The 13339-nt window shown below is 39.2% G+C and overlaps 1 protein-coding gene across 7 annotated transcripts in view; it reads right to left on the minus strand.

Annotated features, from left to right (window-relative positions):
• Positions 1 to 13339, minus strand: part of LTBP1 (latent transforming growth factor beta binding protein 1) — a 424505-nt gene that overhangs the window by 174596 nt on the left and 236570 nt on the right. For all 7 annotated transcript variants that reach the window (XM_081253652.1, XM_081253651.1, XM_081253650.1 and 4 more), the window contains 2 exons: positions 7577 to 7679; positions 3481 to 3552 (listed from right to left, as the gene is read on the minus strand). In XM_081253652.1, coding sequence (XP_081109778.1) covers positions 3481 to 3552; positions 7577 to 7679 — 175 coding nt within the window. The remainder of the gene's footprint in view (positions 1 to 3480; positions 3553 to 7576; positions 7680 to 13339) is intronic.

Consider the following 13339-nt stretch of genomic DNA (forward strand, 5'->3'; position numbering starts at 1 on the left):
ACAATTAGCCATGTAGGATTAGGATGGTGAAGGATAAATAAGGATCCTCCTCTTTCTACAGCTTAATGAAGCAACCAGATATGCCTGATCAAGGGGACACTTCAGGAAACTACATGTCTAAAAATTGTGCGACAGACCAAAAAGTAATTTCCCTCTTCTCATGCACAACCTCTGTCCTTGGTGACAGAGAAATACTGGCATCAGAGTACTGGAATGAACCTACAGAGTTATTTAACATTATGTACTGCATAGGATAGAAAGTCCCTGTAGCATCCCAAGCCAATAGTTATTAAGGATCTGTTGGATCACCTCTAAGTGCTGGAAGCTCAGTACTTCCAAAGGTGTTTCATTACAGTGATGGGGAACTCTAACCCACAGAGAAGGTTTGCTTGTAGTTGCTGTAAATATGCCTCCTTGTAACTCCATTCTATTGACTTTGGCCTTTGAAGCAACTCATAAAAGTCTTGTTTTGTAGGAAAGTTGATCAAACATTTATTTAAAACCATGTTTGTAATGCAGCCATTATACTTCTCTTCAGTCTCAACTCCTCTAGGCTAAACACCCTCATGTTTAACATCAGGCCCTTCACAAGCCTGGCTGACCTTATTAGCCAAAAGATAATGAACACCAAATACCCAAACCCCAATTTCAGTCTGATGGGCAGAGTACAAGGTCATTACTTCCAATGCCCTGCTCATTCTGCTTCTACTAACACATCCTCATAATGGGCTAGGGCTTTTCATATATATTTTTATCCAAATCTGTGAAACAACTTGGTTTATACTGTAGAATACACATTTAGCCATCTATTCATTCTTCCATCCATTTAATTCAACCTTCCATCCATATAATATGAACTTTTAATAATATCTTAAATTCTACTGATTCTTACATAATGTTAATTAATCCATTACTCCCATGTACCTAGCAGTACTACAGGTTTGCAGATGTTTCTCAAAAAGCACCTTGGGCACCCTCTCCTTTGCCAACATTCTTTCATCTAGGATGAGGGCTTATAATATTTGAAGGCAAAACTTTTTAAAGACATGGTATGTCTATGTGCATTTCAAGAAAAAGATTCTTTTTAAGTCAGTAAAAGCTCTACAAATCATAAGAGTTAAACAGACACAGTATTATAGAGACAATTTACTTGAGAAAATTCTCAGGTAATTAAGATATTCCTTTGACGTGAACCATTTTAATAGGGATTAATCTATATATTGTTAACATTACCTAAATCTACTCAGCCCTATAAACACATACTGGCCAAGGAGAGAGAGCCTGAAACCACAAGTCCAAGGACATGTGCTGTGTTTTGATATGGATTTTCGTTCAATAAGACTCTTGGAGTCTCTTTCAACATTTACTCCAAAGTACACATAAGTTACTACCACTACCACCTTCATCCTAGATGCGTACTGGGAAATTAGCAGCATTAACTGGGCATCTCCCAAAGTAACTGAAACGAACTTGTTATCATATATGGATACTATACTAGGCACTGGTAAACGTGAGTTACAACTTCAGCTCTATTTAGCCACAGGAAAGTCATTTAACCAGTCTGGGCTTGAATATCCTCACTTGTAAAATATAGACACTGAACTGGATGATTTCTGAAGGTCCCTCTGCTGTATGTTTCCATATACATTGAACAAAAGCACTCAGGGCTGTCAACTAACACATGAAAGGATGCTCAACATCACTAATCATTAGAGAAATGTAAATCAAAACTACAATGAGGTATCACCTCACACCAGTCAGAATGGCCATCATCAAAAAATCTACAAACAATTAATGCTGGAGAGGGTGTGGAGAAAAGGAAACCGTCTTGCACTCTTGGGGGGAATGTAAATGGATACAGCCACTATGGAGAACAGTATGGAGTTTCCTTAAAAAACTAAAAATAGAACTACCATATGACCCAGCAATCCCACTACTGGGCATATACACTGAGAAAACCATAATTCAAAAAAAGTCATGTGCCACATGGGCTTCCCTGGTGGCGCAGTGCTTAAGAATCCGCCTGCCAGTGCAGGGAACATGGGTTCAATCCCTGGTCCAGGAAGATCCCACATGCTGCGGAGCAACTAAGCCTGTGCACCACATCTACTGAGCCTGCACTCTAGAGCCCGCAAGCCACAACTACTGAGCCTGAGTGCCACAACTACTGAAGCCCGCGTACCTAGAGCCCATGTTCCACAACAAGAGAAGCCGCCGCAATGAGAAGCCTGTGCACCGCAACTAAGAGCAGCCCCCACTCGTTGCAAATAGAGAAACCCGCGTGCAGCAACAAAGACCCAATGCAGCCAAAAAATAAATAAATAAATTTCTTTTAAAAAAACAAAAAGAGTCATATACCACACTGTTCACTACAGCTCTATTTACAATAGCCAGGACATAGAAGCAACCTAAGTGTCCAGCAACAGATGAATGGATAAAGAAATGTGGCACATATATACAATGGAAAATTACTCAGCCATAAGAAGAAATGAAATTGAGTTATTTGTAATCAGGTGGATGGACCTAGAGCCTGTCATAAAGAGTGAACTAAGTCAGAAAGAGAAAAACAAATACCGTATGTTAACACATATATATGGAATCTAAAAAAACCCAAAATGGTTCTGAAGAACCTAGGGGCAGTACAGGAATAAAGATGCAGACGTAGAGAATGGACTTGAGGACACGTGGAGGGGGAAGGGTAAGCTGGGATGAAGTGAGAGAGTGGCATGAACATATATACACTACCAAATGTAAAACAGATAGCTAGTGGGAAGCAGCCACATAACACAGGGAGATCAGCTCGGTGCTTTGTGACCACCTAGAGGGGTGGGATAGGGAGGGTGGGAGGGAGACACAAGAGGGAGGAGATATGGGGACATATGTATATGTAGAGCTGATTCACTTTGTTATAAAGCAGAAACTAATACACCATTGTAAAGCAATTATACTCCAATAAAGACATTAAAAAAAAAAGCACTCAGGGCATTTCACATTTAACTATATAGTTTTACCCTATTGACTAAGAAATGTGTGTTTGCTCTGATATTTAACACCTGAATACTTCAAGGTAGCCAGAAATAGTCTGATGAAAGAAAAAAGGGGACTCTGCTGCCCAATCATATGTCAGTAAAGAAGTAGTACTTCTAGGTCCATGTATGTGCTCACATGCACACACACCCACATGTGGACAGGAGGTGACTAGCGTGGAGCCCACAGAGGGCTCCATAATGTAATCCCATCTCTCGTGGATTTCATCACAAATTGACAGAAGGGGGGAAAGTTCCATAAAGTTTAAATGGTAGTGAAGTAATTCTAGCAACCACACACTAAACTTCAATTTCCTAAACAGTGAGCAAGAGATGGTGCTCTGTGTAACCTTCACATGCTGGGCTAATGAACAAAGCATGGCAAAACAACTCAGGTTTCTCAAAAACCAAACAATTGTTGAGCTCATACACCAATGAAGTCAGTTAATCTTACCTTGACAAAAGGTGTTGTTAACCCGTTTATAACCTTGTAGACATTCCATCATTTGATTATATCCATGATAAGCTGTAAAGAAGAAACAGTTATGTTACATGCTTAATTTAAATTCTTACAACCCTAAACTACTATATGTGATAACCAAAGCCATATAAAGCATCAGTGATCTTATTTCTAAGATACCAACCCAAGGTATATGCATTTCTTTCACATTTTCCTTGTTTTTCAGTATACCTCATATTTTGCAACAGACATAAATCTCAATTAGTTGTCAATCTTGATTATGTTAGTTCAAAGAATCATAAGACTGTTCTATATTTTCTTCCAATTAGTGATTATTTATTACCATAAAAAAAAAGAATCAATTCCTCCCCAGTGATTAACTACAGGCAGTTGAATTTTCTTATAAATTCAGAAAGGGTGACTATACATCCTGGTCTGCCTCGGACAACCCTTGGTGATACCTTTGCTCCAGCAAAGTTCATCAATAGCACTCCATTTCACTTTTAAAAGTGTCCCAGTTTAGACAATAAATTATGTGTTCACCTCATTTACAGGCTCACATATTCCAGTGATGAACTGATTCTTTATACCATGAAGCTGGGAAGAATAGAAGGTGAGGAGAAGAAGCTGGGAGAGGTGAAGGGCTGCTCTGATCAGTTGTATGGTTCATCAACCCAGAAAACTCATCAAGAATACAAATGTCACGGTCACCAATTTATCAACAAAATCTTAGTCACTGAAATTCTGACATCCTAACGTGATACCCGAGAACCTTTCTGGCATAAGTTCTGGGACCAAGCTGACGTAGGTTCAAATCTTGGCTCTGCCACCTTGGAAGACAAGCTTCCTGGGTTTCAAATGGAATTCTGTACAGTGGGAGTATTGCCATCTATTGAGGTCAGGGTTGTTGTGGAGTTTAGAGATAACTTATGCAAAATGCTTACTGCAATGCCTGACAAAAATAAGCCCAGATACCATTGTTTCCTGCAATAAGGTGTTATTTTATTAAGATAATGAGTAACAGAAGACGGGCTGTCATCAAAATAGGATGAATGGTCAAACCACTTTGAAGACCTGAACAAGGAGTAAAAAAAAGAAAGTTGCAAGTAAAATGGAAATTTTCTTTTGAAAAATAAAATTATTTTGCCCCTAACACATGCTCTTTATTCTCACCACTAGTGAACGGCGTGAGTATTTACTAGTGGCATTCATCTCCTCTATTACTTCCTTTCTTTGCCGTATTTCTCCTGCCGGAAAATGGTTAAAGTGAGGAATCTGGGAATAGTGGGTTAAAAGAAAAAAGAGGTTGGTACAGGGGGAGTCGCCCATTCAGGCTCTTGGCCACATGTCCAGTCTTATCCCATATAACAAGGACACCCTGTAGTAGGTTACCTACAGAGACTGTGCTATCTCTGTCTGTGAATTGTTCAAAGGCAAAAGAGAGATCATATCTTGTTTAAAAATTAACAGTCATCTACCTCAAGGCAGAAAGAGCTGGACCAAACGATCTTAAATTCTTCTTCCGTTTAGAATTTGATGCTAATTTTCTTCTAAAAATGTTTAAAGGACAAGCGACTTGTTCATACCAAGTACATTTTTAATAGAGTACAGACTCTCTAATGAAATTATTTGCAGATTTAAAGTTACGTTTTCACAATAAGAACTGATCAACAATGAAAGGTCCTTCTGTATGTGGCTAAACCAAAACTTCAAAACATTAAATAAAAGCCACCTGAAAACTGAATTTTGAACTACTTCGAGTGAAAAAAAAAAAAAAAAAAAGGCACGGAACACAGAACCCTAGCGTCTAAAGCCAAGGAAAGTCTGCTCTTTTCCAAAACGAGTATGATTTAGATTAGTACCAACCAAGGCAAGTTTGTTAAATGACACAGGAAGAATGTGACCCTGAGTGTGTTTCTTGGGAGTGAGTCACATCGTAGGACGGCACAAAAGGAGTAAATGTCAAGATGTTAATAGTTTACTTCATTCCTAATCTGCGTTGCTCTTCGTGAAACAGAATCAATGTCTTCAATTTATACATTAGGCGAGCCCATATATGACCTTATTTTCATCAGCATTTAGTTAAAAGTGATAGCTACTTTGTGCTTTCACGTTCTACTTAAATTATCATATTAAGATATAAAACCATATAAAGCAGTGAATTTATCCCCAGATGATAAAATTCTAGATAGAACATGATAGAAGGTCAGGAGTTAGGGATTAAAAAACAAAGCAAAACAGAAAAACACAACAGTATGATTCCCTTTACTCTTAACTTCTGTCCTTGTCTTGCAACGCTGGGGTTTGGAAATAAGAGGAAAGAGAAAAAGCTAAAAAAGCAAAAGATACACAGAGAAGGGGAGAAATGGAAAAGAAAAATAAGAGATAAAATGGAAAAAGTATTAGTGAACATAAATGTAGTCCCAAAACCAAGCTGTAAGAATTGGACTTCTCTTTGTTCAGCCCTTAGACTTAGCAGTGGGAAACATACCACCCTTCACAATATTCCTGAAGACAAACTTACCCAAAAATGAAGGGAAGACATTTTTAAAAAGGCAATGCTTCTTCAACATTTTAAATATAGACTCGTTTCATGATCCATAAGACTCCACAGCAAATGACAGAGCTGGAGTCAAACTCAGGTCTACCTAACTCTAAACTCCATGCTCTTGAAATCATACCAAATGTCCCCTAGATGTCCCTTCAGTCAGGTTGCCACAATAATTTTAGGCAGATGGGTCTTACAGTGAGGCAGGACCATCACACTCAACCCACTTGCTGGAAATTCACGTTGGTAATCATTACTGAAACTCAGAGAAAGTCCACTGGGGACAATGTCTTGGTACTGAATGTCTTTATTTATGTGTCCCCCCCCCCATATGAAGAATTCATTAATTATCAGAAACTTTAGTAGGTGTTTCCAAAAATTATTCCTCTAAAGGAAGATAGGAGCAATTATCAAGAAAATAAGTGAAATTAATGTAGACATCAAAAGATTTAGAGAACATGTAAGTCTGAAAGACAAGGAAGAGAGACAATTTATTTAAAACAAATTATGATGGCGATGGAAGAACAGTATGTAAGTCAGACCTATGGAGCAGTGATTCTAAAATGGCAGATTCTAGATTGAACAGGTTTAAAAGGCAGTTGAGAATATCAATCAAATCAACAGACATTTAAAGAAGGGTAAATAAAACTTATCCAATTGAAGCCAATGAGAAATTCCTTGCAGCATAAACTATTAAAAAAAACTATAAAAATCTTCAATAACACAAAGCAAAAGATGATGAAGAGAAAAACATCACTTGCTTTCTTGGCAAAAACACGACGAATAAGAGGAAAAAAGCTCAACTTAAAACAAGTTACCTCTGGCTTTCTGAAAAGTATTAGAAAAATTGTGAAAAAAGTAATAGAAAGATGTACATCTGGATTTATTCACTTCAACAGGTTCTGAACAACAAATTTTATAGACTAAATGCATGTGGGTGTCAGTAGAGATTCATGTCACGAAAATGTGGTAGTTTAACAGTAGCAACTAAGAGGAAAAGGAGAAAAGCACTGTGTCCTAGTGATTGTAAGTTTCTCTTTCACAAATCAGCAATCATTGGTTTCTCCATTTTAGCTTTTCCTTTCAGTGAAATTTGAAAACCTATAGTGTAATAAAAACTACGAGAGAAGTCGTGGATATTAATAAAGATTTCATTTAAGGAATGTAATTTAAGAAATAGCAACTGCTCTGACTTTTTATAGGGTTTGGAACATTTAATCATCATTTTAAAAGAGATCTTATTTTTCTTTCACCTCAGAAAATAGAGCCTACTTATAGCACATCCCCTTTCTAAAGACTTTTTTTTTTAAATAAGTAATCCAGCTGGACAAGGCAACTGATAACTGTGTTTATTACAAAACAGAATCCATGTGAAAGTTTTCTCAGACTTGCAAGGTTTCTGAAAATGCAAATGCTCACACTACGTTCTATAATTCAATGCGATTTCTTTGAAGTCTAATGTTGTCTCACCATTAAAACCGTAATCATAAGGAAACAGATACGTTACATTAACTTGCAAAGGAATGATGAAACGTCACTTACATGGCTTCTTGGGGCATTTCTGGCATTTATGAAAGCCCCAGGAGGTACCCACGGTTCCACAGCAGTCCTCCTGCTTTGAAAGGCCAGGAAGCGCTTTGCCACACTGCAATGATGAGGTGTGAAATACAAAGGTTAATTGAATGAAGGATGCCCAGCTCCAGAGCACTGCTGTGCTTCACAGACACATTATAAAACAGTTCCCTTGTTATTGACACAGAACAGGGTGGGGGGTGGGGGCGCAGGGAGACCTCTAAAACCTCAGAACAAAACACCAGCACACAATCAATACCGCGCTTAAGTAAACATGCATATTTCCAAGAGCTCCTTGGCATTTTTTGGGTCTTCAGAAAACCTGTCACTGTTAAGAGCACTTGATAAAACTTAACTTTCCAATGCCATTTTTTCCTTAGTAAGAACCTCAAAACTTAAAAGATAAACTTTTTATAGATAACCAATAAGAACCTACTGTATAGTACAGGGAACTCTATTCAATACTCTAATGATCTATATGGAAACAGAATCTAAAAAAGAGTGGATGTGTGTATATGTATAACTGACTCACTTGCTGTACAGCAGAAACTAACACAACATTATAAATCAACTATACTCTGATTAAAAAATTAATTAAAATTTTTTTTAATTAATAAAAGATAAACTTTTTAAATTTGAGTTTTAATTGTCTGTTGAAATCTCTGCCGTGGACACTCAGGGAACAGAGCTGTAAGGGTGAGGCATGTACAGAGACCTTGAGAATGTGGCACAGATCCCACCTAAAGAGGCCACTGGTCCTCCTGTAACACCAAGGCCTGGGCAGGGACAGGATATGATCACGGGCTGAGCCAGATGAGCTCTGGACAAGACAAAGGCTCCAGGCATCCAAGCAGCCTGACCCAGGGAAGTCAGCCAAGCTAGGAAGGTGCTGGCAGGTTTAAGTCAGGCCAGCAGGCAGAAGAGCCAGGCGTAGAGGCCACCTGAGCAACCCGAGTTGACAGATGTGAAGATCCATCTCATCTTTTGGTCAGTCAAGGTCAGAAGAAGCTGAGAGGCAGGATCCTAAAGTTAGACCAACTCAGTGGGGCTGGGAAGGCTCTAGGACAACAGATTCTGCTCTGTGTACGGATTTGGAGGCCAGCTGTGCAGGAAGGGCCACCTGACTCCTCAGCCCTATTGTGCAGGCTAAGCCCACGCCCCAGATCTAAGGGGTCCCTCTGCCTTCCTCTGCCTCAGTCTCTGTAAGATTCTCCAAATGGTTTCCAGAGTCATCCTTCCAAAGACAAGTCTGATCACACCACTCTGATTGAAAACCTTCAGCGACTCTCCACTGTCTGAAGACTGCAACCTCCCTAGCATGATACATGGGACCTTCCTGTTCTCACCTTAGACAATCTTTCTCTCTGTCCCCTTCCACCTCTCTACATCCATTCTTCAGGCACACCAAAGGACTCCTTATCTTCTATACAAACTGTCTTTCCAAAAGCCGTTTCTCCTCTCTGGGATGCCCTTCCTTCTTCTTTCGCCTGGAGAAACTTTCTTTATCCCTTAATCCCCAGCCCTGCAGAGCCCTCACCACGAAGCCTCCCGTCTCCTCAATTTCAGCAAGTTCCTCCAACCATCCTCTCTACTCCAGGGCACTTTCTACACAATTCCACTGCTTCCACTATGCATTTTAATTAAACACAGATGTATCTTATTTATATCCCAATACACAGTACACATTGCAAATAAACGCTCAATAAATGTGGAAGGAAGAAAGGAGCAAACAACTTGAGGAACTAGGAAACCAACAAACTAGTTGCCATCCATTCAAGCAAGCAGTGGTTCTGGGAAAAACCATGGAAATTAGCAAACTCGCCCAGGCTAGCAAGCAGAGCTCAGGGACTAAAAGCTGGGACAGGTGGTGACTGGAAGAAAGGTAGCAGTGAGTAGACACCAGTCACCTGGCAGGCCTCCAGGGACAGCGCTGCTTTCCCACCAGGTCCACCCATGCAGCATTCCCAATGAGGCTCTAAGTAACTATATGTCCCAGTTGTAAAACAAAACCAGAGAAGGCTCAGCTCAGCTAATGAAGTTTTGGTTACATCATAGCTTTGAATTCCTTAGGTTTTTGTGGTTTTTAATGATTTCAACAGGATGTTGTACGCTCTCCAAAAATAGCGTATGATAAGCAGGAGGAGGGGAGGGGGGAAAGGGGAAGGGAGTGTGAACACTTGTACAAAATGGAGAACCTGAGGGAAGAAGAGCACACACTGGCTGGATTGAGGTAGTTCCCAGACTCCTTTAGCTTAATCACAAAAGGCTTAAATCTGAAATATGAAGCACGGAAGAAAGAACAGTGCTCCAGGCATAAGACTGGAAACAAAATGATTATGTTAAGAACACAGAGGTCTCTACTGTTGCAGTCCACTGCCAAAGTTTGCTTATGGTTTATTTCCAGTTTTATCAGTCAGATTTACATAAGACACCAGTGCAAATCACATGTAGTCCATTCTTGACACAGACGCTCTAGGTTCTTCTCTTCATCAAGCAAAACTCTCAACACTTGCCGATTTTAAATGCTCTAAATTTTAGTAGCAGTTAAAATCCGATTTTCACCTTGGATTCCTAGAATGTTTTATTTGGGAGGGCAAAAATAAATCATGTTTCCCGACCAGGCCTCAAAACAGGTACAAGGTTTTCATTACAGGATTCAGGCCGCTTTATCCCAGGCTTTGTTTTGCGGGTCCACCGCCAAGAGCAGCAGCACAAGCCATCCAAATCGATTAAATAAATGGCAGCGTAGATAGTACCATGACACTGTGTGTTCTTCTCAAAACTGGGTCTGCACAGTATGAGGAGAGACTGCAAGGGATGAAACCAGGCTTGTAACAAGGCACAAGGTTTCATGTATGCCCCTTTAGTTATTTAACGATGCAGAGACTTCAACGTGTAGCTAGAAACTCCACTTGAGACATCTTTGTGGCCAGATGAGGGCTCTCACCCAAGAGACTACTCAGCACCACTATGTCTTACCTGCATGTAGGAAGCATCTAGAGTAAAAGAAGGTAGACGAAGAATCTCCCCTCCACACCAAAATGCCACACTGGACACAACACATTGAATAGGATGTTAGAATCCAGGATGACCTTCACTCAGAATGGAAGATTCTACTTCTCCATGAGACATTATCACATGGACACAGGCTGACTCTACTGAATCACATTTTTATTCCCAGATTAAAGTGATTTTTACAACTTAAAAATACAAACTAGAGAGGGTAGACAGAAGAAGAACTACAACCCTGCAGCCTGTGAAAAAAACCCACATTCACGGAAAGATAGACAAGATGAAAAGGCAGAGGGCTATGTACCAGATGAAGGAACAAGATAAAACCCCAGAAAAACAACTAAATGAAGTGGAGATAGGCAACCTTCCAGAAAAAAAATTCAGAATAATGATAGTGAAGATGATCCAGGACCTCAGAAAAAGAATGGAGGCAAAGATGGAGAAGATGCAAGAAATGTTTAACAAAGACCTAGAAGAATTAAAGAACAAACAAACAGAGATGAACAATACAATAACTGAAATGAAAAATACACTAGAAGGAATCAATAGCAAAATAACTGAGGCAGAAGAACGGATGAGTGACCTGGAAGACAGAATGGTGGCATTCACTGCTGCAGAACAGAATAAAGAAAAAAGAATGAAAAGAAATGAAGACAGCCTAAGAGACCTCTGGGACAACATTAAATGCAACAACATTCACATTATAGGGGTCCCAAAAGGAGAGGAGAGAGAAAAAGGACCTGAGAAAATACCTGCAGAGATTATAGTGGAAAACTTCCCTAACATGGGAAAGGAAATAGCCACCCAAGTCCGGAAGCGCAGCGAGTCCCATACAGGATAAACCCAAGGAAAAACACACCGAGACACATAGTAATCAAATTGGCAAAAATTAAAGACAAAGAAAAATTATTGAAAGCAGCAAGGGAAAAACAACAAATGGCATACAAGGGAACTCCCATAAGATTAACAACTGATTTCTCAGCAGAAACTCTACAAGCCAGAAGGGAGTGGCATGATATACTTAAAGCGATGAAAGGGAAGAACCTACAACCAAGATTACTCTACCCAGCAAGGATCTCATTCAGATTCGACGGAGAAATCAAAAGCTTTACAGACAAGCAAAAGCTAAGAGAATTCAGCACCACCAAACCAGCTCTACAACAAATGCTAAAGGAACTTCTCTAAGTGAGAAACACAAGAGAAGAAAAGGACCTACAAAAACAAAACAAAACAATTAAGAAAACGGTCATAGGAACATACATATCGATAATTACCTTAAACGTGAATGGATTAAATGCTCCAACCAAAAGACACAGGCTTGTTGAATGGATACAAAAACAAGACCCATATATATGCTGCCTACAAGAGACCCACTTCAGACCTAGGGACACATACAGACTGAAAGTGAGGGAATGGAAAAAGATATTCCACGCAAATGGAAATCAAAGAAAGCTGGAATAGCAATATTCATATCAGATAAAACAGACTTTAAAATAAAGAATGTTATAAGAGACAAGGAAGGACATTACATAATGATCAAGGGATCATTCCAAAAAAAAGATATAACAATTATAAATATATATGCCCCCAACACAGGAGCACTTCAATACATAAGGCAACTGCTAACAGCTGTAAAAGAGGAAATCGACAGTAACACAATAATAGTGGGGGAGTTTACACCTCACTTACACCTATGGACAGATCATCCAAAATGAAAATAAATAAGGAAACAGAAGTTTTAAATGACACAATAGACCAGACAGATTTAATTGATATTTATAGGACATTCAATCCCAAAACAGCAGATTACACTTTCTTCTCAAGTGCACACGGAACATTCTCCAGGATAGATCACATCTTGGGTCATAAATCAAGCCTCAGTAAATTTAAGAAAATTGAAATCATATCAAGCATCTTTTCTGACCACAACACTATGAGATTAGAAATGAATTACAGGGGAAAAAACGTAAAACACACAAACACATGGAGGCTAAATACTACATTACTAAATAACCAAGAGATCACTGAAGAAATCAAAGAGAAAATAAAAAAAATACCTAGAGACAAATGACAATGAAAACAGGACAATCCAAAACCTATGTGATGCAGCAAAAGCAGTTCTAAGAGGGAATTTTTTAGCTATACAAGCCTACCTCAAGAAACAAGAAAAATCTCAAATAAACAATCTACCTTTACACCTAAAGGAACTAGAGAAAGAAGAACAAACAAAACCCGAAGTTAGCAGAAGGAAAGAAATCATAAAGATCACAGCAGAAATAAATGAAATAGAAACAAAGAAAACAATAGCAAAGATCAGTAAAACTAAAAGCTGGTTCTTTGAGAAGATAAACAAAATTGATAAACCATTAGGAAGACTCATCAAGAAAAAGAGGGAGAGGACTCAAGTCAATAAAATTAGATATGAAAAAGGGGAAGTTACAACAGACACCACAGAAATACAAAGCATCCTAAGGGACTACTACCAGCAACTCTATGCCAATAAAATGGACAACCTGGAAGAAATGGACAAATTCTTAGAAAGGTATAGCCTTCCAAAACTGAACCAGGAAGAAATAGAAAATATGAATAGACCAATCACAATTAATGAAATTGAAACTGTGATTAAAAATCTTCCAGCAAGGGCTTCCCTGGTGGCGCAGTGGTTGGGGGTCTGCCTGCCGATGCAGGGGACGTGGGTTCGTGTCCCGGTCCGGGGAGATC

Source organism: Mesoplodon bidens (assembly GCF_964165515.1).
Source record: "Mesoplodon bidens genome assembly, chromosome: 14".
Taxonomy (NCBI): domain Eukaryota; kingdom Metazoa; phylum Chordata; class Mammalia; order Artiodactyla; family Ziphiidae; genus Mesoplodon; species Mesoplodon bidens.